The sequence below is a fragment of the Monodelphis domestica genome, chromosome 3 (assembly GCF_027887165.1).
Source record: "Monodelphis domestica isolate mMonDom1 chromosome 3, mMonDom1.pri, whole genome shotgun sequence".
Lineage (NCBI taxonomy): Eukaryota > Metazoa > Chordata > Mammalia > Didelphimorphia > Didelphidae > Monodelphis > Monodelphis domestica.
In genome coordinates this window covers 288,852,167-288,877,584 of record NC_077229.1, presented here as the reverse complement: position 1 = coordinate 288,877,584, position 25,418 = coordinate 288,852,167, and the positions used below count along the sequence as shown (strand labels likewise).

Genomic DNA, 25,418 nt, shown 5'->3' with positions numbered 1-25,418 from the left:
GTCCTTCACTCCTTCCCTTATTTTATCTCATTGAGATACAGACCAAGTAGTACTATTAATGGATCAAAGTGTATTCATTGTTTTATAGCCCATTGGTCATAGTTCCAAATTGTGTATTTAGAATTTTACATAAAATTTGAATCTGATATTTTAAAATTTGCATTTGAAAATAAGGATATATAAGAAAAGAGAAGGGAAAGAATTCACTTGTATCCCTCAGACAAAACAATTCAGCAAGGGATATTTTGTACCACGGCCATCCCCAGGAATACAACAATACATGCTCTATTCAGCATGCCTCTGGTATGTTGGGCAAGGAGATACAGAAAACTGGAGGTGCTGATGATAACTTGCATACTTTTATGGCCCTGGATGGAAGTCTTCCAGGGCAGAAGTGGAAATAGAATAGCAACAACTATTTAGTTGGCAATATCAGAGAATAGGGAAGGATGCAGGATGGGAGCAGAAGCTCTCCCATTCCTAGGTATGCTAACCAGATGTGGGGGTGGTGGGAGGGGTGAGGGCTTAGAAGAAGCTCAATGTTTCTCAACTTCCATTTTAGTCTTACAAATTTCCTTTATTCTAGTCTTCACTTCATCTATCCTAATCACTGCCACATTGTCCTTTTCGGACCTTAAGTTTAGGGGGTTATGTAGGTCAAATCCTGAAGAATTGAACTCTGGAAGTTGATCAGAAATGATTCAGATTCTTTGTGTGAACCAGACTTTTGTGTTGTTATTGACTTTGTCTTTGAACAGTGCTTCCTCATTTCCCAGTCACCAGTTCCAAACCATGCTGCCTGAACTCAGGCTATCAATCTACCCACCCCTGGGAACCTTGGATTTCTGGCTAGAAGTACCCTGGGCTTTGAGAGGCAATCCTTCATGCTATCTCAGAAAGCCAGGCCTTCACCTCTCTTCTTGGCCAACTGCTCTGAACCATTAGACTGAGCACATCACCTTACCCTCCCTTTGCCCCCAGTTTCTATCTCCCTTTTATCCTTTGTCTTCCTCTCTTTAAAATTTATGTAAGCTCCATGAGGTCAGGGATTGTATTGCTTGTATTTGTATCCCTAGATTTTAGCACAGTGGCTAGAACGGGACAAATATTTGATGCTTCATTTGTCTGTCTGTCTATCCATGTATTTATCAGTATATCTCTGTGACTGTCCCTGGGTCTCTTTCTCACTTTGTCTCTCTCTTCCTACCTCTGTTTAAATAGGTCAACTCATTCTTTAAAACAACTTCATGATTTATTTATTAAATGATGGGCTTTTTTCAGTTGTGACAGCTACTCACAATTATTATGTTTTATGAAATAGAGACTGGGATAGAGCAAAAAAAGAACTTGGAAATTTAGAGGATTTTGAAATCATTCGCATTTCTTCAGTAGTAGAAACAACTGGACTTAGGGACTGGTTAGAGAAAATAATTAAAATAGAAAGTTATTAAATAGCCCTAATTAGTCCTCTCTTCTACCAAAGTGAGCTCTTCCAAAGTTGCCCTTCACCTTATTCTTCTATGTCCCAGGACCCCCCCCCCAGCAGTGGTTTTATGGGGGTAATGAGGTCTTTTTTTCCAAGGGGCAGTTTATTTCCCACAGGGGACCTTGTTTTCTAGATTCTCTTTATATAGGCAGATAGATGGAACTTATAAATAAAGCACTGGAGCTGTATGTAGAAAGACATAAATTCAGATCTTGCCTCAGACACTAACTTGCTGTGTGAGCTTGGGCAAGTCACATTCATTATCTCCTTCCATTTTCTTATCTATAAAAGGGGAAAAATAATAGCACCTACCTCTCAGGAGCTGTTAGGAGGGTAAAACAGATTTAATTTTTATAAACCTCTTTGCAAATCTTAAATTGCAATTGTCTAGCTATTATTACTCCTTACCCAATTGAAATGTCTTTAACCTTTTTTTTTCTTTGTGGTCTGCTGCAAGTCCAAGTCATATTTTGTGAATTTGGGGGCAGATGTCAAAATTACTAGTTATTCCTTTAATGACTTATCATCCACCTTCCTCACCATAACCCAATAAGATCAGCAAGTATGAATATTATTACTGACATTTTATGGAATTAGGAACTAAATACCTAAGAGATTAATTGGATTGATGAAGGTCACACTTCCAATAAGTATCAGAGCTAGGTTCCTAACCTAGTCCAGGGCTATTTCTAAAATATTTTACTCCCCCCACCGAGGGTTAAATTATATTTCTTATAAATGAGATTTTACTATACTCTATAACATTAGCTTACATGTTGATGAATTGGAATATGTAATATGTGCTGACTATATATATATATATAATAAAATTATATAATTTTATATACTATATGTATAAAATCAAAATTTTAATATTTATAGTTTACAAATTGTTGTATACAAACAAATATAGTTAAAATTAATAGTTTACAAACTTTCTACCAGTTCCTGTCTTCTTTCTACTACCATGGCAATTCAATTGATGTCTATTAGATTTTTAAAATATAAAAAAGCCTATAACTTTATATTTCTATTCTTTACCAAATATATATATGTATATATATATATATATTTATCTAGCCTGTGGTTCCTTTTAGCCATAACTTTTTAGAAATAGTAATTTTCTTTTTTTTCTGTGGTCACAGCTTTGTGTTACTTTGCAGAGCCTCCTTATTATTATTTTCTTTGTAATTATGGTTGAATATCCACTAAACCTTTTAAAGAAATAATTTTAGAACCATTTATGTTTATTTGTATCCAGAGAAGGTAAAAAATGGTGGGGGGTATTTTTTCATAATGAAGTCATTGATGTCTTTAAAGCAGAAATATACTTCATCTCTTCTGGCTGCCTTGCCATAAGCCAGTGAGCTCTATAATTAATCAATTTTTGATATGATGTTTTTATACTGAATTAATTTTGGGTAGATGTGATTTTTTTAATAAAAGTATCCCCTCGATTCTTTTGTACTAAAATCAGTGGGTCTCAGAAGACTATAAATATATATTGTCGGTAGTCATCTAAGCAACCTGCTCAACCACAGCTCAGAAATGATTCTGTTGCTCACCTTTGAAAACCAAGTGACATGATTACTATCATAGGATCATAGACTTTTAGCTGGGAAAGACCTTCACAACTTGTCCAAATCTCCTCCTTTTGAGGATAAGGTAACTAAGACCCCAGGGATGTTAAATGTCCAGCATCACACATCTAGTAAGTGAGTCATTACCAAAATGTAGGAATGGACACAGACTCCTATGTAACAACAGTTTCTACAGATTATTAGCAACTCTAGATAATGGAATGAGCCTTGATGATTATTTACTCTTTATATGAGTGATATTTTCAAGAATTTTTGCTGTTTTCCATCTTGGTCATCATACCAAAAACCTCAGATTAATTATATAAAGATTAGGATTTTTATATATCTTGCTTGCCTCCCATTAAAAATAAAGAAGATAACTAAATTTTTATTTTGTGCCATTACCACCCCCAAAAATTTAACTGTAGGGAATTTTATAGTGGCAAAAATATTCTTAATTCAAAACTCATAGAATGGGGTGGGTTAGCTGAAGGGTAATAATAAATATAAAGATATAGATAATTATACAGTATTCTTCTTGGATATGGAGAAAAAGATTCACCAAGAAATTCAAACAAAACTAAGGATATTTAAAGGTACAGTGACACATTTTCAAAAATCTTTGACTTCATATCAGTAACACTGGGAGAAATGCAGATTTCTGAGTTTCTATCTCACTCATTATATTGGCAAAGAAGATAAAAAAAGAAAATAATGATTGTTAGAGGAAACAACAGAGGACAGACACATTACTTCACTCTTTCTATAGTTATGAATAGGTCCTGTCATTCTGGAAATGAATTTGGAACCATAATTTTAAAAGTCTCTTAACCATGAACAAATTCGACCCAGAGATACTACTGGCTATGTATTACTTTGGGATGTATGCTTTGTAGTAAGCATACATCCCAAAAAATTCAAAGAAAAATAGAAAGGACATGTATGTAACAAAAAACCAAAAACAAAAAAAAATATCCTAGCAGAATTTTTTGTATCAACCAAGTAGAAACTAAAGGGATGCCAATCAACTGGGGAATGACTACAGAAGTTGTCCCATATGAATATCAGATATCATTATTATTTAGTCTTATTCAATTGTGCCTAACTCTGTGGCCCCATGGACATTTTCCATGGGGTTTCACAAAAATACTATATAAGGTTGTGATTTCCTTCTCCAGTAGATTAAGGCAAACAGAGATTAAGTGACTTCTCCAGGGACACACAACTATTACATATCTGATGCCTGATTTAAATTCAAGTCTTCCTGACCCCAGGAATGGCATTCTATCCACTGTACCACTTAGCTGCACAGAATTGCAATTCAAACCCAGGTTCTAACTTCAATTCCAGAATTCTTTCCCGTATTCCCTGCTATTTCCCTTAATAGTCTCTACTGTTCCTGGTTTGGACATTGTCCATCAATAGTACCCAGATATGACAAGAACTAGGAGTCTTATGAAGAATGGACATCTGAGATTGTCAGGGAGGATTTCATTTGATGGTGAGATTTATGATATACAGAATGTGGCACCTATATCTTTATGCACATATTTTGTAGTAGTTTGTTATAATGTAATGTTCAATATATAAATGTAATACACACATATAGACATATATAGAAGGATTTGTGTCATATTCAGTTTTTAGCAAATGATCAGTTTAAAAAAGTCAGAGTGTGTTATAATGGAAAGACCACTAGATTTGGTGTTAGAAAGGCATAGAACTGAATTTTACCTCTGATACTCATTAGTTAAGTGACCATGGTCAAGACACTTAATTTTTCTGGACCTAAGTTTCTTGATCTGTAAAACAGAGATAATAATTCTTATAGTGTCCACCTCCTAGCCTAGAGTTATTTTTGAGGATCAAATAAATTATTTCAAAAGTGCTTTTCACATGCTAAAACATAAATAGCAACAGCATTTCTACATATTTTCTATATTCCTACCTATGGCATTTCTATATATGTTTTAAGGTTGGAAAAACTCTTTGCAAATATTATCTCATTTGTTTTCTATGACAATATTGGGAGGTCGATGCTATGATTTTCCCCATTTTATGAATGAGGTAACTGAAACACAAGTTAAATGACTTTCTAAGAATCACACAGCTAGTGTCAGAGTTAGGGATCCAAATTCAGATCTTCCTAAATCCAGACCCAGATGTTTATGCTCTGTGCCACTTTGCTGCCTAAATTTCAGCTGTCACTATTACTATAATACAGAAAGTCATAATACGTTTTATTATGACTTTCTGTATTATAGTATCAGTTCTTCAGGTCTTTGCCTTTTTTAAAAAATACTGGATTTTTAAAAACTGTTTTTACTAGATAAAAGCCTAAACTCTGAATTACTTCTCTCTTCTTTGCTTGTGACAAATATTCTTGGAAATTATTTCAACCTAACATTCATCATCAAATCTTGGCAGGCTGAGTAAGATCCAAAAAAATGTCCCCTTGCCAGATGACTTAAACAAATGCTAGCTGCAGATGTAGGTATGCAAAGGGCTTTTTATTCATTTTTAAAGTAGACCTAGGCTGTTGAAAAAGGGGCTTTTCTGAAATGAGCTATATAATCTTTAACACCAGTCTATGGAACAGATTTGACAATAAGTAAATATCTCACTTCTTTGGAGATTTATATTCCCATGGAGGTGTAACTGGGTACTACCAAAAAAAAACCCCAAAACCCCAGTAAGGAACAAACAAAAATCTTGGCATTAACAAGATTTTTCAATAGCTGTCATTCTTGTCCCAGCCAAATTCTGGGGAGTAGTTGTAATTGACATTTTTTGTGAGATGGTAGTGACTAGAAATGATGACTTCCTCTATTTGCATAGTTCTCAGCATTGACTGGTATCCACATTGCATTAAACTGTGTATATGTGTGTATATATATATACATTTTTTTCCTATCCATTTCTTCCTCTACTAGAAAGGGAAAAAAGAAAGATTTTCTTAAGAGAGATCAAGGAATCTTAAAAATGGCTTAAGTTTCCAGAATTAAAAAAGAAAAAAAATGTGCTCTTATTAGTATCAATTATGTCATCTGTTTAGCTTGCATAAAACCTTGAACTACCTTCATTGAATTACTGAGGCCAGCTGATAGGAGTATGGCAAGTGTCCTTTCTTCCTTCAGCCAATGAACTTAATAACTCCTTCTTAAGCAGCTGCTGTAGTGGTACCTTTCTGCTTCACTCAGCTTGAAGTTAAGAACTGCTACGACATTGTCTGAAATGTCATCTTTTTCTCTAAAAGTAAGTACCTTTCCTAAGGTTCTCACTCTGAGGTCTCTAACCCCTTTCTGGTGAGATTTCAGAGCTAACTAGTGCTCTTATCAGATGAACTTTCAGTTCCTCCTAGGAGTTAATCCAGGCATGCACTAGGACAGTCTTTTCAGAAGTCCTACATATATACACTTCCATACTCTTTAGTTACTAAACCCCTTTGGCCCAAGATGGGCTGACTTTTTGCACTCCAGGATTGTGCAATTGCTCCACCTCACATTTTAGATTTGTTCTATGCATCCCACAAACATCATTTTCACTCTCTATCTGATGTTGTGAAGGGTTGTTTGAGACTCTCATCTTCTGTTCACTTTAAGTTATGAATTTTAGACATTAGATATTTTCCCCTTTTATATTGTTAAGCACAGAAATTATAATTGTTACTGGTTCCCTTTCAACTGTTTAATGATGTTTTCCAAATATAATCAAAATGTTGTTGAAAAATTGTTCAGATGGGAATTCTCTCATTGCTCACTTATTTCAGTCCATCCAATGCTTTGTGGTCCCATTTGGGATTTTCTTGGCAAAGATACAAGAGTGGTATACTTCTCCAGTTCATTTGACAGATGAGGAAACTGAGGCAGAGAAGTTTAAATGCCTTCTCTAGGGACACACAGCTAGTATGTGTCTTAGTCCAAATTTGAACAAAGAAAGATGAGTTTTCCTGACTCTAATCTCAGCATTCTATTCATTTTACCACCTAGTTGCCCCTCCCTGCTCCCTGATCTCTTTAATATTCAGTCATTCTCTTTCTAGTAAGCCCTTGTCCATGATATATATATATATATATACATATATATATATACTGTCCATTTGTATCTTCTCTATATTTAAGGAGTTTAGTTTAATTTTCCTATATTATCTAGGCTTTGTTTTCTAGGGAATACTACAGTTTATATTCCAATGACATCTATATATGTATTTTTAACTTTAATGAAAAAGACTTATTATGTCTGATCTTTAGATTCATCATTTTATAATCTGGATGCTTACCATTATATTGAGATTCTCTTTTTCCTTTTTTTCAAGGTGAATTAATGGTGAAAGCTAGTAAAAATTAGTAGTTTGTGGATGTAATTTAAGTACTATGTCTCAAAGCATTTTTATCTAAAGCATAAAATAGTGATATTTTGTCTACTAGTGCAGGCATGGTCCAAAATTGAAGGATTTTGTTTGATTTAAGAAGAGTAAAATAGTCTATCACTGTCTCATCAGTGTTTCTGTAGAGGATGGAGAAGCTATGTAAGAACTAATATAATTCTTTTTCCTACCTTTTTTTGGGGGAGGGGAGTGGGGATGAGAGGGAGAGAACTCCAGCATCAGACCTGTAATTGACTTATAATTTCACTGATGAAGGGATTGTCGTTTACCAATGCAGACCTGCAGTTTATAGTCTTAGAGAATTGTCCTGTGGAGTGAACTACACAGTGATATGTGTCAGAGGAAAGAATTGAACCTAACTCGAACTCACTCAAAAACCAATACTTTATCCATTAGACCATTTCCTTCTTCCTAGGGTTTGTTATTTTTTTTTAAATTGTTTTTAAAACCTTTACCTTCCATCTTAGAATCAATATTGGGTATTGGTTCTAAGGTAGAAGAGTGGTAAGGGCTAGGCAATGAGGATTAAGTGACTTGCCCAGGGTCACACAGTTAGGAAGTACTTCTAGGGTTTATTTAACAAAACAAGATATATTTTGCTAGCCTTAGCTTCCTCTTAAAAAGTCCTAGCTTTTTAAATAAACCTTTTAAAATATCAGATCAAAAAAGCAGTAAACATCATTAGAAACTTGAAGGCAAACTGATTTGATGGTGATTATTCTTATTAACTGTTTTCATAAACTATTTTTAAATACTAAAGAAAAATATTAAAGTTTAAGAACTGGGTTTTCTATTATATAGACTAGTAAAGTAAGTTTCTCCAAAGTCCTGCTGGTCAGTTACATATGGCCATGATGTAAGAAATCTTTTGATTGAAGTTTCAGATTTAAGTATCCATATTATTTTTCAATATTGATAGACATTTTAATCTCACTTGTAATTTTAAATGTTCAGATGCTCTCTTATGGAAATCTCTTATGTGAGTGAATCAAGCTCCAATTTTCTGAGAAATGCAATCTGAATTTATCACTTAAAATTTTTATTATATACAGAACAGGAAATGCCAACTCTTTTCTGACATTTATTTGTATGTTTCAGATTTCTTTCTTTTCTGATTTCTACCCCATTTTTATTGGAATTTTAAAATGGCAATAAAATTCCATTCAATAAACAAATTAGGAAGAAGTACTCTGCATAACAGAGCCATTGTTTTATTTTGGTGTATGGCCGACAGTACTGACATTTTAAAAAGATTCTCTAAAACAAATAATCCAATACATAAAATTCTTTCCTTAATGACATTCTACATAATAGCCACTTTTTATAAGTGAATTAAGGCCAGCTAGATAACAGTAGACACCACTCTGGGCACGGAGTCAGAAAGACTCATCTTGCTGAGTTCAAATCTGATCTCAGACTCTAGCTGAGTGAACTTGGGCAAGTCATTTAACCCTGTATGCCTCAATTTCCACATCTGCAAATTCCACATCTGCAAGCCACTCCAATATCTTTGCCAAGAAAACCTCAAGTGCAGTCACAAAGAATTGGACATGACTTAAAAATGAAAGAACAAAGACTTGTGCCAGAAACAGAGTATACAAATACAGAGAATGAAAGAGTCCTTACATTATACTTCCATTCTATGGTAGAGACAAGTACATAAAATACATATGTGTACATACACATGTACATTACAATATACATTTTAGATAAATTTGGTGTAATATAAAACATGTATATAGACAGCATACAGATAAAGTTAATATATAAACTATATGCAAAAATTAAATATAAGGTAGTTTGGGAAGGGAAGACACTAACGATTAAGGAGAGGGGGAGTCAGGAAAAACTTCATGTACACAATAGTGCCTGAACTGTATCTTAAAGGAAGAGAGGGCCTCCATAAGACAGAGGTAAGGAAAGAATCCATCAACAGTCAATGCAACATATTGAGATGGGAGATGGAATCCCATGTGTGAAGAATAGAGAGAAGGCAAGTAAGTCTTGGCTGAAAAATGTATGAAGAGGAATTAATGTACAAAGCAGTAGAAAGAGTGAGGTGAGAACCAGGATATCCAGGGCTTAAAACCTAAACATTGCCATTCCTGGTTTATTGTAGCATCAATAGGAAGTCACTAGAGGTGGCAGAGTAGGGGAATGACTTGTTAAGATGTGTACTTGATGAAAATTACTTCAGCAACAGTGGGTATAACAGCCTGGAAAGTGATGAGACACTTAGAGGCAAGGAGACCAATTGAGCAGCTGTGATGATTACAGGTAATGAGGACAAGAACTAGATTGGCATCTCTATGAATTGAGAGAAGGAATTATATGTGAGGAGGATTGTTAAGAACAGAATGACAAAATTTGGCAACTGATTGTATGTGTACGTTGAGGGAGAGTTAGTTGGTTTAGAAAAATGCCAAGATTAAGAAACTGAGAAACTAGCAAGATGGTGGCATCTTTAAGAGAAATAGGGAAGCTTGGTTTAGGGGGGAACATAATGAATTCAGTTCTAGAATTTATTATATATATATATATTCTATATATAATATATTATACTTATATAAATATATTTATTGTTACTTTACATTCATTATTTTATAACCATATTTATTATAGTATCATTTTATTTATCATTACATTTTATATTATTTAGATTAGTTCAAGATATCCCTAGGATATTCATTCTGAAATGTCCAAGAGGTGGTTGGTGATTTGGACCTGAAGATCAGAGAAGAGAGTTGGACTCTAAGAGTCCAATGGGAGCTAGTAAAGCTTCTGAGAGAGAGATCCTGGAGGGAAAAGAAAAGAGAGCCCAGAACAAAGCACTTGGGGACCACTCAGAGTTAAGAGGCTTGATGAAGATGATGAAATAGGACAGAAGACGAAGAAAGAGTGTTTAGACAAATAGGGGATGAACAGAAAGACAGTCATGTCAGAAAACTCCTAGAGGAACAGATGTAGAAGGGACAAAGGAGAGATGAAATTATAGGAGCCTATGATCAGATAGAAGAATGTTAGTTTCTAATTATGGGAGTAATAGAACTTATGGGTTAAAGCAAGATCTATTACCATGTGAACTTGGACAAGATAATTAGTTTGCCTGAGTCACAGTTTCCTTACCCATAAAATGAGATGACTTCTAAAGTCCCTTCCAACTCTAGATCCATGGTCCTTTGAAATTTTTGTAATAGAAAATGATCTACCAACAATATAAAATCCTAGATGAAAACAAGATATACTTAGGACAAATTGAACTGAGCAGCTAAGTTATCTTGAATTGAGCTACTTAATTGAATACATATTTATATACATGGTACATATATGTGTATATATAGTAAATTAATAGTTAATATGTCTAATATAGAAAAAAGAAATGTATACCATTTACTTTGTTAAAAGAACACTACAAATACCAATATACTTTATAATTATATTTAACTCAAGAATGCTGAATTATTTACAAAACCTTATCAAAGAGGATAGATTCAAGTAAAATAAATAATCCAACAAACCATGTATTGGACATAAAAAGGTAAAATGAAAATAAATGAACCTCCCTTCAAGAGTCTTGCTTACTTCTTTGGTGGGGATGAAGCATGCAAGCAGAGAGCATTATATTTCCTTTATATTCTTGTAATCATTATGTATAGTGGTCTCTTGATTCAGCTTTGTATTGGTTCAAACTAGTCTTCCCAAATTTCTCTGAATTCCTCATCTTGGTCATTCATTATGTCAATCTCTTTCCAGGCATTTAATCCATTTCAATTTAATTTCCCTTTATTAAACAGATACTAGTGATAGGGACATTAAATATTCCAACTGCTATTGGAAAATTAAACATTTTCCAACTGCTATGAATCTCTTCCTATAAGGGCCTTGTGATAGAGTATGGTAGCATGATACTGGCATGTACTCATATTATAGATATGATACAAAGGAGAACATGATAATGTCTTGGAAAGAGATGGTCAAAATATTATAAGAAAATTTGAAGAGGAGAGAATCCCTTAGATTAAGCAGAATAATCTTGCGATCTGACTTCTGTCCTTACCATTTTCTTAACCATGACAAGCCACTGGATAATTCAGTGGTACTTCTCTATTCATTTTCTATTCTTATTCTTTTCATTCCATTCATTTTACAGATCATCTAGTCTGATCCCCCTCATTTTACAGATGAGCCTAGTGAGATGGAGTGACTTATTTATTATCCACATCCAAATTAAACAGTGGCAAAACAGAGATTAGAAGCTCAGTCAATGGTGGCTTGACATTAACTAAATTTCTTTTAACCAACATTTATCAAACACTGTATCTTTATGTAGATGGGTAAGGTGCTGGCTAGGACTCTAGGGAGACAAAGTTAGATATCACACAGGCCCCACACTTCAGATGTTTATGAGTAGGACCCTGTCTTAGTTGTGACTGTGTTGACCATGTTCTCTTTCTTCATATTTTTTGCTATCAAATTCTGGAAAATACTTGTTGCTTCTCTACCTTTGTGTGTATCTGTGTTTGTGAGTGTGTCTCTCCTTTCCTGGTGACTCTTCTTTCACTAATATAATTCACTATGGAAGTTCTTCAAAGCTCTTATATAGACCTCCTTGTCTTTAAAGGAGCTCATCTACTTCAGTGCTGTTGGTTACTAGAGTATGTCAGTGAAACCATCCCCCAATTCCCTTGATGTATAGCACCTGGCAGAGAGAAGTGATTGTTGAGTTCAGATTCAGGAAGATGACTTCAAACTTAATTTCAGAAAATAAATAATAATGTGATTCTAAGCAAGTCACTTAATGTTCCATCTGCTACAGGAGACATTTCCCAACCCTTCTTAATTCTAGTGTCTTTCCTCTTTTAATTATTTCCTATTCATCCAGTGGATGACTTGTTTGTATATATGTGTTTCCTTGTTGAATGGTGGTTTGTGAGCTCCTTGAGAATAGGTACTGGATTTTGCCTCTTTATATAACCCTTGCACTTGGTACAGTGAAGCATATATATTATTTAAATATGTATGTATGTATGTATATAGCACATAGAAGGCACTTAATAAATATTTTTTTATTATCTCTAAACTTCAGTTTCCTCAACTGTTAAATTGGGAAGTGATTAGCATGTGCCTCATAGGGTCATTGGGAAGATTAGATGAGATATGTAGGTAAAACTTTCTGAAAAACCTTAACTTTTATATTATGATTCTAGAGAGCAATCTGGAACCATTCCCAAAAGGCCATTAAACTTTGCATGCACTACTATGTTTGTATCCCAAAGAAATTAAAGATAGGGGAAAAAACCCATCTGTACAAAAATATTTATAGTATCTCTTTTTTTGTGGTTTCAAAGAACTGGAAAGTGAAGGGATGTCTATCAGTTGGAGAACAGCTGAAGTAGTTGTGGAACATACTTGTAATGGAATACTATTGTGTTATAACAAATGACAAAATGATCCCCCAAATCCCTGGACTTATATGATCAAATATTTTCTAGTAAATGAAGAAAATCTTTAGAAGTGGTTCATCATGAGGATAAATCTATACTAAGTTTCCTTTCTGAGTCTATTAAAGGAAAGACAATAGAAAAGCTACCAGAGTTTCCCCAGAGGTATGCTAGGGATATACCTAAAAGAGGTTAGGGATGAATAGAAAGATCCTATAAATTACAAAACACTTGTAGCAGCAGTTTTGTGGCAGCAAAAATTTGGTGTTTTCCATTTGCTGGCCATGGACTAAACAATTTTATTTAAAGAATGTAATATAGCCATGCTATAAGGACAAGATGAATGTGATTAATACAAATTAAGATGGAAAACATGAATTGGTGCAATGTGAAGTACACAGAACCACTAAAACAAAATATACAATAACTACATCAATATATTTGAAAGAATGACAAGAAAACAATTGAAAGTGATGCTAGGAAATTATTATAATGAAGGTTGGCATCAAAGAGGAGAGTTGGGAAAATGCTCCCTGCCACCTCACTTGAAAAAAGTGATTGAGAAATTATCTCCCAAAAAGATCATCCCTTTTCTATTGAACTCAATTCCAGAATACTTCCTAAGTTATAAGTTCTTCCACCTTCCTAGCCAGTTAAAAGATGCTTTGTCATTGCCTAATATCAGTTCCCTAGTCATGCATGACTAGAAAGAATCTTCCAAAATTCAAAATGTTGTATTGTAGCCAAGCCAGCAAGATCTGCAAATTCACTGCATAACCTAACCCACTCTAAAAACTTGGTCTTCATGTTGGTTACCTTATTACAATAGATTTTATGAGGTCCTAACAGTCTGTAACATCATTTTCCCCTCTATTTATTGCTGCTGTTGGAGATGGAGAGGTGGGGGAGAACTTGCCATGTATTTTAGCCATGGATTGTTAAAGTTAGGGGGGAATTTAAAGATCATTTCATTCAAACTCTATGGAATGCCAGATCTTCGTGGGCAATTATTTTCTCACTTTTGTTCTTGTATTTTAGGGTCTTCTATTAATTTTTTTCAATATATTTTGCCTTTTTGAAAAGGTATATGATTTGGGTAACAATTAATTCTGTGACCCTAGGCACAATGCCTTTGCATATACTAGGCACTTTTTAAAAACTTTATTATTTTTATTTTTCCAAATTACATCAATACAATTTTTACTACTTGTGTCCTGACATTTTGAAATCCATGTTCTCACCCACCTTCCTTCCCCACCCCTTTTCCCCAAGAAGGCAGGCAATATGCTAGAAATTGTATATATATGTATTATCATATAATACACATTTCCATTTTCATCATATTGTGAAACAAGAGCTTACACTAGAAAAAATTCATGAAAGAAATAAATTGAAAATTGGTATGCTTCAATTTCATATGGACTATGCCTGTTCCTTCCACAGTGGTAGATATACTTTTTCATCAGGAGTCCCTTAGAGTAGTCCTAGATCCTTCTGTGGTGATAATAGTTGTTATACTCACTTGATCATCATACGTTATTGTTGTTACTCTGATGTTCTCCTGGTTCTGCTCATTTTACTTTGCGTCATTTCAGATAAGTCATTCTAGGTCATAATAGACACTTAATGAATGCTTTTGTTGACTTGAAATCATTTATTTATGGGCTGGTAAATGGAGGTCAAAGAAGTATACAAGAACTGACCCAGGTCACCTAGTTTAGTAGAGGAAAAATTGGGGATAGTATGTACATATCCTCAGTCTGAGTCCATGACCTTTCCATGGCATTGTTAATTCTCTTAGTTCTGGGCATTATTGAGCAATGAAAGTTCAATGCTAGAAAGAGAATAATGTTGTTATGAACAATATTATTTTTAAAAGCACTATTCTAATAATACAATTCATTAAATTTTGGGGAAACTCTGGTAGCTTTTCTATTGTCTTTCCTTTTAATAGAATCAGAAAGGAAACTTAGTATAGATTTATCCTCATGATGAACCACATCTAAAGATTTTCTTCATTTACTAGAAAACATTTGATTGAGCCTTTTTATTTTTATACTAATATCTTTGCAACAACCAGAATATTTCATTCCAATGAAAATATTTTCCAGCCCCCCAGCATATGTTCTCTCAGAACCAATTGTTATCCAAACCACAAACCCTTTCAAAATGGTGAAAACACTGAAAAAAAATTAAGCCCAACAATGTTGTATGCCATTGTCTTCCCACTCTTTAGGGGGAAACTGGCATAAGTGACCTGATTGTTATTTTGTTTTTTAAATTTACAATTCGTTCTTTTCTATAAAATATCTAGTACACAGGGTCTCTTTTTTCTTGGGTATAAATCCAGCAGGAAAAAAAAATGTGGAGAACTGCATCCTCTGTAGTTTAGTGCAGTTCGATGTTTTCGTGTCACATGGTTATAGCTAGGTAGATTAATAGGGAGTTCTCTCTGGAAATTTCTTTCCTGTTATTGTTCTCCCTCAGCAGTTGATGGCTAAGTTAATTCTCTTTAGTTTTGTCATGCTCTGCAGCACACATTGCCAAGCTATGATAAGCTTTACAAGGGGAAAAAAGAAGCAATGGTGTCCATCAAAGTCTTAAACTTGCATTTTAAACTTTGGCTTGACCTGATGTGCCATTCAAAAGAGCTTCAAAAGATTATTTTTTTAGAGAAAGGTTCAATATGTCCCGAGGCTATCGGTTTTGAGTTAAACTGGGTGAAGGAGAAATATTTTACTCATCAGCTTTGCAGTCACAGAGTTTGCCTCAGCTAGAACAAAACTGCTGAGGCATTTAGAGAAAATTAACCCCCCATCCTGGCAGCCAGATGTGACTGGTTTCTGATGAATGCACATGAGTGGGCTGAAAAATCAAGAGACTGTGAAATTCCTGTCAGGTCCGTACAGTGCAGAATGGGCTATTGACTGCTTTCTATATTTCCCTCCATCATTCTTCTTGAACACTGCCATTAATTTCCTCTCCTACTCTGACTTGTTTTTTTTTCCCCTCCTTCTCCCCTTTAGATCTATCTGCTGCTAGAAAGGATGCATTTTGCATTGCTGGAGTACTTCAAACTGCAAAGCATCTTTAGCAAGTACGAGCTGGATATAACCCTGGATCAAGCTCATGGGAATATGTGTAGATTAAACCATGTGCAGGTAGGTGATTGCAGGGAAGTAGGAAAGATCATTCTGATCTAGATTGAAAAGCAAATGATGGGTAGTGTGATGAAGCATTAAAACCATATCCCATCAGAGTTTTATAAATTTTTCACCTCTTTAATAAAGTGGAATTGCATGAAGGATGAATTCAGTAAGTTAACACATATACCATGCATACTTTGAAAAGAGAGAGAGAGAGAGAGAGAGAGAGAGAGAGAGAGAGAGAGAGAGAGAGAGAGAGAGAGAGAGAGAGAGAGAGAGAGAGAGAGAGAGAGAGAGAGAGAGATCGGACTTATTTCTCATAAAACTTAGGAGAGATTGCTGTACATATATTTGTTGTGTACTTATATATTCTTATATAGACATATATATATATATACACATATTTAAACTAACTCTTCTGCTGTCATTCAGCTTCCCTAAATTTTTTAAATTTGTTCTTATGTTTGCCATGTTAGGTATTTATCTCTATTAAAATGTTGCTATTCTAATAGAGTCCACTTTATAGATGAGGAATAATGATGATTTGGGTTCGTAGAAATAGGGAACCTGGAATCCAATTCAACAGGGATTTTCATATGTAGATAGGAGTATAATGGGTAATTCTGTATGACTTAAGTTGCCTCCTTTTTACAAAGTTGCAATATGTATTTCCTGGATAACTGAATGATGGGCATAAATTGTTCCTTGATGATATCTTCTAGATATAGCCTTAAAAATTAATTTTGATCATCCCCAATCACAAATGACATTTCCCAGTGCCATAATTTGCATGATTCAAATAAAAAACCAATAATTACCCCTTTCAAAAATGTAATATTATATTTTAATACTTAATAATTTAATAAAGCATATTTCAATAAGTTTTAGCTCAAGGTAATTTGTTGCACAGAAACTGAATATATTTTTCTTACACTATGGTATCATTAAACCACTGTAGATAATCAATGACTCAGAATCTTACTTAAGTCAAAAAATTTTAGAGTTGATTTAAATTTCATTCGCCCTGGAGATTTTCAAGACTTTCACTGAGAGCTGAAACCACCAAAAGGACCAATTTATCAACTGGATTCTTATAGGGAAAGAGGACAAACTCAAATAAAATTAACAGAAAAAAGTGATAAAAAAAGATATATTCCTTCAAATGGCTCATAAATGTCTTTGGGATGTAGTTGGCAATGTTCTTTTTAAAAATAATATGTATAAATTGCAGATTGACTAAATCAGTTAAGCAATTTTTGACTTTAATATGTCATTTAAATAAGAAACTTTGGTAATAGTTTATTTGCCTTGTAGTAAGCAGAAAAAAGGCAGTTGAACAAATCCAGGTTAGAGTTGATGAATTTGACAAACATGGATGGCATGGAACTCAAACAGATGAAGCTCTAAATTGTAACTTCAATACACATAATGTACATAAATATTAGTATTTTAAGAACTGTTTAATGACTATGTCATTAGGTGAATTTTGACACCTACTAGTCTATATGCTCTTATACTCTTCTTTTAAAGGACATACTTTTAAAGGACATGAAAAAAGAAATTATACATAGGAATTCAATAATGATTAAACAATGGCATTATCTGGTAATAATAATAACTAGAACATTAATAATGCACATTCCTGGCTATCTTCTGTGAACTTTATTCTAATTGCATTAGGCATCAATATGATGTTCCTTTTACAACATTCTTTAAAATGGTTCATTGTCAGGGCATAGTGATTAATGTGCCAGGTCTGGAGTCTAGAGGACTGAGGTTCAAATCTGGCCTCAGACACTTCTTAACTGTGTGACCCTGGGCAAGTCCCTTAACCCCATTTGCCTAGTCCTTGCCCTCTTATCTTAGAGTTGTTACTAAAGTAAGGATTTAAAAAAAGTAAAATAAAACAACTCATTGTTATGCTTGATAGAATACACTAGGAAAGTCAGAGATGGAAAGATTATCCATTTAACCAGAGGATAAATGCTGAAGCATTGGTAACAGTAGCATTTTACCAAGATGGACGTTAGAAATTTAAGAATACTTAGAGGGTAAACCTTTTCCTCTCTCATATGAGTGCTTCAGATTTTAGCCTATTTTATACAGTTTGGATTTTTTTAACATGAAAAATAAACATTTCATATCCTTATTATATCAGTGTGGATTTATGGGTTCTGTACCAAAATAGGGATGCTTAGATTGTTTGGAAGGTATCAGGAAATGTTTCCAGAATAAAGGAAACTTTTAGACCCTAGAGCAGAGTCCAAAGAGAAGCAGTCTGTTTTGAGTTCTAACTTGATTCTAATTACTAGTCTTTAGTTAGTTAACCTCTTTTTAAAGAAAATAACAGAACATTTTCCCATGTAAAAGTTATATGGTATAATTTAATTTTTTATAATATTTAGTATATCCATAAGTTCTTAAACAATATTGCACTGTACTTTATATGCCAGGAAAGAGAATAAATACAGTAGCATCACAATATGGTGTTGCTTTCAGACTTCATGACACTGGGTTATGATACCTCAGTAATCAGATGCTCTTGAATCTTCCTTATACTAAATCCCAGACTTGAAGTGATAATGCTGTAGGGCAGTTTGAACAAACTTTTTACTGAATCTTTGTGTGTGTGTGTGTGTGCGTGCACACATGTGTATACATGGTGCCAAGCACATAATAGATATTTATTGCTTATTGCCTGCTTAATATTGATATGCATATATTTTAAGATCAGTGGATCAGTGTATAGAGTACTAGACCTTGAATCAGGCAGACCTGAGTTCAAATCTAGACTCAGATACTTCCTAGCTATGTGACTTTGGGGAAGTCACTTAACTCTGATTACTCAATAAAAGAATCCACCAGATGCAATGGAGAAAGAAATGGCAAGCCACTTCAGCATCCCTGCCCAGAAAATCCAATGGAAAAATATGTTCCAAGGGGTCGTGAAGAGTCAGGCATGAATAAATGACTGAATTACAACAAAAACATGTATTTTAAGATAAGGAGATAAATAAATAGACATGAGAGATTAGACAGTTAATAAGGCAATAAGCATTTGTTAAGCATTTATTATATACCAGACCCTATGCTAAGCAATGTATAACTAGTTAGCTTTTAGTCACTAATAATTCTTAAAGAAAAAAAGCATTTTAAATCTAGAGAGGAACTCCAATGATCATCTTATAAGGATGATATTATTTTCATTTTGCAGATTTGTTGTTGTTATTCAGTCTTTTTCCATTGTGTCTGACTCTGTCACCCCATTTGGGTTTCCTTGGCAAAATTACTGGAGATTTTTTACCTTTTCCTCGACCAGCTCCTTTGACACATGAGGGAACTGAGGCAAGCAGAGTTAAGTGATTTGCCTAGGGTCTTACAGCTTGTAATTGTTTGGGGCTGGATTTAACTCAGGATAATGAGTCTTCCTGACTCAAGGCCCTTCACTCTATTCACTGTGCCACCTGATTGCCCCATTTTGCCCATTAGGAAAATGAATATCACATTGATGAATACAAACTCTAGTAAGTGGTTAAGGCAGAAGATATGTGGGGAGAAAGAAAAACCAACAATGTAGTCAAGTTATGATCAAATAATACAATAGCATCATAGGCAAACATGTCATTTCCTTAATTATCTCTAATTATTAAAAAGAAACAATCAGAAAATGATTGTTAACTGGCATACTGAGTGAATGATAGTTATGAAAAATTAGTCCACAATATTTTATTCAATGTGGATTTTGGAACTTTAAATTCAGAATCATAGAGTGTCAAAGTTTTCAGATTATAAGATTTCTGATTTAGAATTGGCTATGTAGGATGATTTAGTTCAACTCCTTCATTTTACAAGTGATAAAACTGAGTTATAGATGATAAGGGACTTGTCTGAGGTCAGAGCTAAAGTTTGAACTTGGCAGACCTAGAGTTTGAACTTGAGTCTTCTCATTCTATATTTAATATTTTCTATACTATGCTTATTCTCTGAAGAGGAGTTATCTCAGATCTCTGAAACACACACACACACATACACACACACACACACTAATATGGAAATGAGCATCAGGAATAAGTTCCCTCAATTCTCCTCCATTACCCAAAATTTCTCAACATTATCTATTCTCATCCTTCCCCACTGTCTCCTGTGAAGGCTAGAGAACATGTTTCCCCTCTGTGACCTGAAAAATTTTGCCTATTCCTTTTTTTTTCTCTGAACCCTGTGATTTCCTCTTCCACACGTTTGGTTTTCATATTTAAATGTTTCCTTTGGTTTCTGTATCCCTATTTCTCACATTTGTACCCTTGATTGCATTCCTTCCTAGCTCCTCTAGGAAATTAATGAATAATAAATGTTTACCTAATAAGTGTTTATTGAAATGATCTTTCTTCAATAGTCATCTCTCATGTGGATCTTGAGTTCTTTCCTATCGTGGCTTCTGATCTCCTTATATTTGACTATTCAGGTATCTTCAAACCCTAAACGTCTTCCTTTCCCTCTTCTATATGATCCAGCCTCAATCCTATCCTTTTTCCTGGATTTATTTTAAAAACTAGCTATCCAAAATACCTCTACATTCTCAGTGCACATAGTATCCACAATCCATTTCAATAATGCTTCTGCCCCTTCCCACTATAAATCTCCCTTCAAAACTCACAATTGACCCAAGTTTCAATTCTCCCCCCCTTTCTCTTTATTCTTGACCCTTCTTCAGCCTTTGAAACATTCTGTCCTACTGGAGTGTCTTTACCTTTAGTTTCAGAGACACCACAAACTTTTGCTTTTCCCCTATAATTCTCACTACTTCATTGCTGGTTCCTTCACTGGATGCCCTGCATAACCTCTTGATGTAAGTATTCCCTCAAATCTCTGTCCTTGCCCTTCTTGTTGCCTCCCTATATATACGTTCTCCCTTTTTTCACTCCTATGTTTTTAAGTACTACCTCTCTGGAAATGGCTAACAAATCTATATTCATAGTCTCATCCCTTAATTCAGTGATTCAGGTTTGTACTTTAAACTACCTATTCAACTGGCTCCTCAAACTCAGCTTCCAAAACTGTGTCCAGTAATGAATGTCTTACATTAAAAGATTCACTGGAAAACTAGAATATTTAGGCTTGTAGTGGGTTAACCAGGGTAGTGAGGGGTCTAGGAAAAAATCAAATAAAGGATTATTTAGAAAACTGAGGGATGTTTAAAGTGGAAAAAATGGAAAAATGATTGCTATCTATCAAATAGAAATTGATTTTACTTTTTACTAATTGCTCCAGAAATTAGAATTAGAATAAGACTTAAAAGTTATTTAAGGAAGATTTCATTCAGTGTAAAAAACTTACTAATAATTAAAATAGTTACCCAGTTAGTTAGTAAGCCTTCCTCAATGCATACATTCATATCATCATGAAATCATAGAGATAGAAGATATTTTAGAATCATAGATATTGAGATGGAATAAATCTCAGTAGCCTCTTAAACTAGCTTCCTCATTTGCCAGATGAGGAAATTGAAGCCCCAGGAGTTTAAGGTATTTGGCCAACTTCATACAATTAGTAAGGAGCCAAACTGAGATTCAAACCTAGATGCTCTGTCTACAAAACTAGCCATAGTTTTCCTTTTACCACATTGCCTCCTAAATAGAGACAAGGGGAGTGTGGGATACTGGTGAGTGGTCTAAAATATATTTATTTGAATTCTGTGCTTCTCTGATTTAATTTTTAAAGATGTCTATCTGTATGCTCATCCAGAAATAATATTAAAATAATTCAGAAACAAAAATAATATTTCACAAAGTCCAGAAGATCAGCCAGAGAAAGGAAATGAAGCTATAATGATAGCAGATAAAAATCCAGTCCTATAATATTTTTAGTGATATTTGTCTCTTTACCAACATGGCAGAAAAAGACAAAAGGAACTGTAAAACATATTAATAGTTCTCAAGCTATAAATGAGCTGTTATAGTCAATTTAGCTTAAATAATAGTACTGTGTTCTCATGTCTATAGTGCAATTATAGATGTGCCCCTTTATGCAGCTAAACTTTTCCAGCAGAAATGGTTATGAATGCTATATACATATACATATATGTATATATACAATGCTAATGAAAGACTCTAAAAATAGTATCTTACTATCAAGTGTGTTTGTTCATTAAAAATGAATAATAAAAATAATGCAACACACAAGGCTTCCCTTGTCATAGTACCACCAAAAGAGCATCACCACCATGACTGACCAATAGAACAGAAATTATAATTCAAGAAACATGTGTTGATGCATATCTTAATTCATCATGTTTGACTAATTTCAATGCTTTGAAGGAATGACATATATATGACTGAAGGATATGAAAAAAGGCAGTAGGAAGTCAATTTTCAGCTTGATAAAGTCACAATCCTTCACAATGTTTTCCAGAACTGAGTCATATTTTTGCCAAATGCCTACATATTTGACATCAAGGAGTTTGACCACTCATCCAAAGTAAGGTACAAGTGACCATGCCTTACTAATAAAAAATAATTTAGAAATAATTGAATCCTGCCACCTGATAGTAAAACCCTTTTAAGATGCAAGAGGGACGTGATTAAGTCAAATAGCCATAAAAGAGAGAGACTACCTATATATTTTCAATATTAGTATTTCATTAAATATTTCCATTTACATATAAAATTTAATTTTAATTTTAAAAAATCTCAAGTTCCAGATTCTCTCCTTTACTCCCATTCCTCCCCATTCCTTGAAAAGGCAAGCAAATTGATATCAATTTTATATGATGTCATGCAATACATTTCCAAATTATCCAGGCTGCAAAAGAAAGCAGACATATACACAAAAAGAAAAGCAGCAAGAAAAAGTTTTTTAAAAAAGTAGGCTTAAATCTATCTACACTCAGAATTCATCAATTCTCTCTCTGGAGTTGGATAACATTTTTTTTGTCATGAATCTTGTGTCTTGGATCACTGTCTTGAATAGTTACAGTTGAACATCCTTATAAAATTATTGTTACCATATACAATGTTTTTTTTTTATTCTGCTTACTTCACTTTACATCAGTCCATATAAATCTAACCAGGTTTTTCTGAAACCATTGTTTGTTGTTGCTGATAGCACAATAGTATTCCATAACAATCATATACCATAACTCGTTCAGCCATTCTTCAATTGTTCAGTACCCCCTTCAATTTCCAAATCTTTGCCATCACAAAAAAGAGCTGCTATAGATATTTCATACAAATAAGTCATTTTTTTTCTAATCACTCTCCGATACAGAACTAGAGTGGTATTATTTGGTCAAAGGATATATACAGTTAATTCAACAACAGTATGTTATTGCCTCAATTTATCTGTATCTCCTGCAGCATTTGTCATTTTCCTTTTCTGTCATAGTAGTCAATCTGATAGGCGTGACAGAGTATTAATTAATAGTTTTAATTTTGATTTTGCTAATTAGTAATGATTTAGAGAACTTTTAGAACTTTTTAATGTGATAATCAACAGCTTTTATTTTTCTTCTGAGAACTACTTTAGCCATTTATCTATTGGGGAATGGCTCTTATTTTTATAAATTTGGTTCAGTTCTCTAATATTAAGTAAAAAGGAAACTTTCTCTTATCAGAGAAACTTGTTATAATCCCACACCCCAGTTTCCTGTTTGCCTTCTAATTTTGGCTGTATTTATATTCTGCAAATCTTTTTAATTTCATGTAATCAGAATTATCCCTTTGGCTTCCCATGATCCTCTTAATATCTTTTTTTTCATAAATTCTTCTCATATCCATAGATCTGACAGATATATTTTTCCATGTTCCTCTAATCTACTTATGATATCAACCATTATGTGTGAATCATTTATCCTTTTTGACATATCTTTGTATATGTTATTTTTTCCCACCTAAAACTGTGTTCCAGTTTTGTTTTATTTTTCAGCCAAATGGTGAATTCTTGCTCCCAATGCTTGAATCTTTGGATTTACAAAACAAACATTAGATTACTGTTGTTATTTACTACTTTGTGTTTTAATGATTCTACTTTGTAATGTGGTTTAAAATCTAGTACTGCTTGACCACCTTGCACATTTTCTTCACTGATTCCTTTAATATTCCTCAACTTTTGTTCTCCTAGATTAATTTCCTTGTTTTTTTAGCTCTAGAAAATAATTCATTGGTAGTTTGGTTAATATGGCCATGTGAAATGAAATCTCTATCATTTCCTACTAGGTTTTGTTTTATATAAATATATATAAATGATTTATGGGGGTTTCTTTTTGTATCCTGCAACTTTGCTAAAGTTGTTAATTCTTTCAAATAGTATTTTACTTAATTTTCTAGTGTTCACTAAGTATATCTTCATATTACCTACAAGGAGTGATAATTTTTCCCTCACTATTTTTATTTCTTCATTTTTTTTCTTATTTTATTTCTTATAATTAGCATTTGTAGTACAATATTAAATAATAGTGGTGATAATGGACATCCTTGCTTCATCTTTATTTTATTGGGGAAGACTATATATCTCAGTCCCCTCTTCTGTAAAATAAGTATATTATCATAACATATTACACATTAGACCACCTAGATGGCACAGTGAATAGAGTGCCAGCCCTTAAGTTCAGAGTACTCATCTTCATGAATTCAGATCTGGCTTCAGATATTTACTATCTATGTGCCCCTGGAAAAATCATTTAACTCTGTTTGCCTCAATTTCCTCATCTGTAAAATGAGTGGGAGATAGAAAATGGTAAACTATTCCAGTATCTTTGCAAAGAAAACCCCAAGGCGGGGTCTCAAAGAGTCAGATGTGACTAAAACAACTGAACAACAAAACCTTCTGTGGTTATTGTAAAGATCAATAGATTTACAGAAAAAATATTTGTAAAACACTTTGCAAACCTTAAAGTGCTCTATAAATGATAGCTAGTCATTATTCTGATATTCTAGGAGATTGGGGATGATTAGCTTGGCTTTTTCAGGTCATGTATAGATAGCTTTTCACTGAGATCAGTGATTCAACAAATTCTAATGAAACCAGATTTTGGATAAGGTAGAAAATTACCCAAATTCAATACGGTTAACAGAATTAGAGAATGTTTAAGTGGTAAGAAGCCCTCAACAGTGATCTAGTTGAATTCATATGGGAAGAGGAAGTAGCTCAGCAGTAGAAAGTGCTGGTATTTAGGAAGATTTTTCTTACATTAAGCCAAAGCTTGTGCCTCTGAAAAAGTCTTACAGTTGTTCTTAATTTTGTCACTTGATGCCAAACTGAATAAGTTTAATTCCTCCTCTATATGGCACTTCTTCAGAAACCTGAACATACCAATTTGCTAAAGGAGAGAACATGATGAAAATAGCTTAGAGAGCCAAAGATATTTTCAAAGAGAGAGGTATCA

General features: G+C 33.8%; 1 protein-coding gene across 1 annotated transcript in view; it reads left to right on the top strand.

Moving 5' to 3' along the window:
- Nucleotides 1–25,418, top strand: part of CCDC178 (coiled-coil domain containing 178) — a 682,244-nt gene that overhangs the window by 597,772 nt on the left and 59,054 nt on the right. Inside the window, exon 23 of the mRNA XM_056821069.1 lies at nt 15,920–16,054. Coding sequence (XP_056677047.1) covers nt 15,920–16,054 — 135 coding nt within the window. The remainder of the gene's footprint in view (nt 1–15,919; nt 16,055–25,418) is intronic.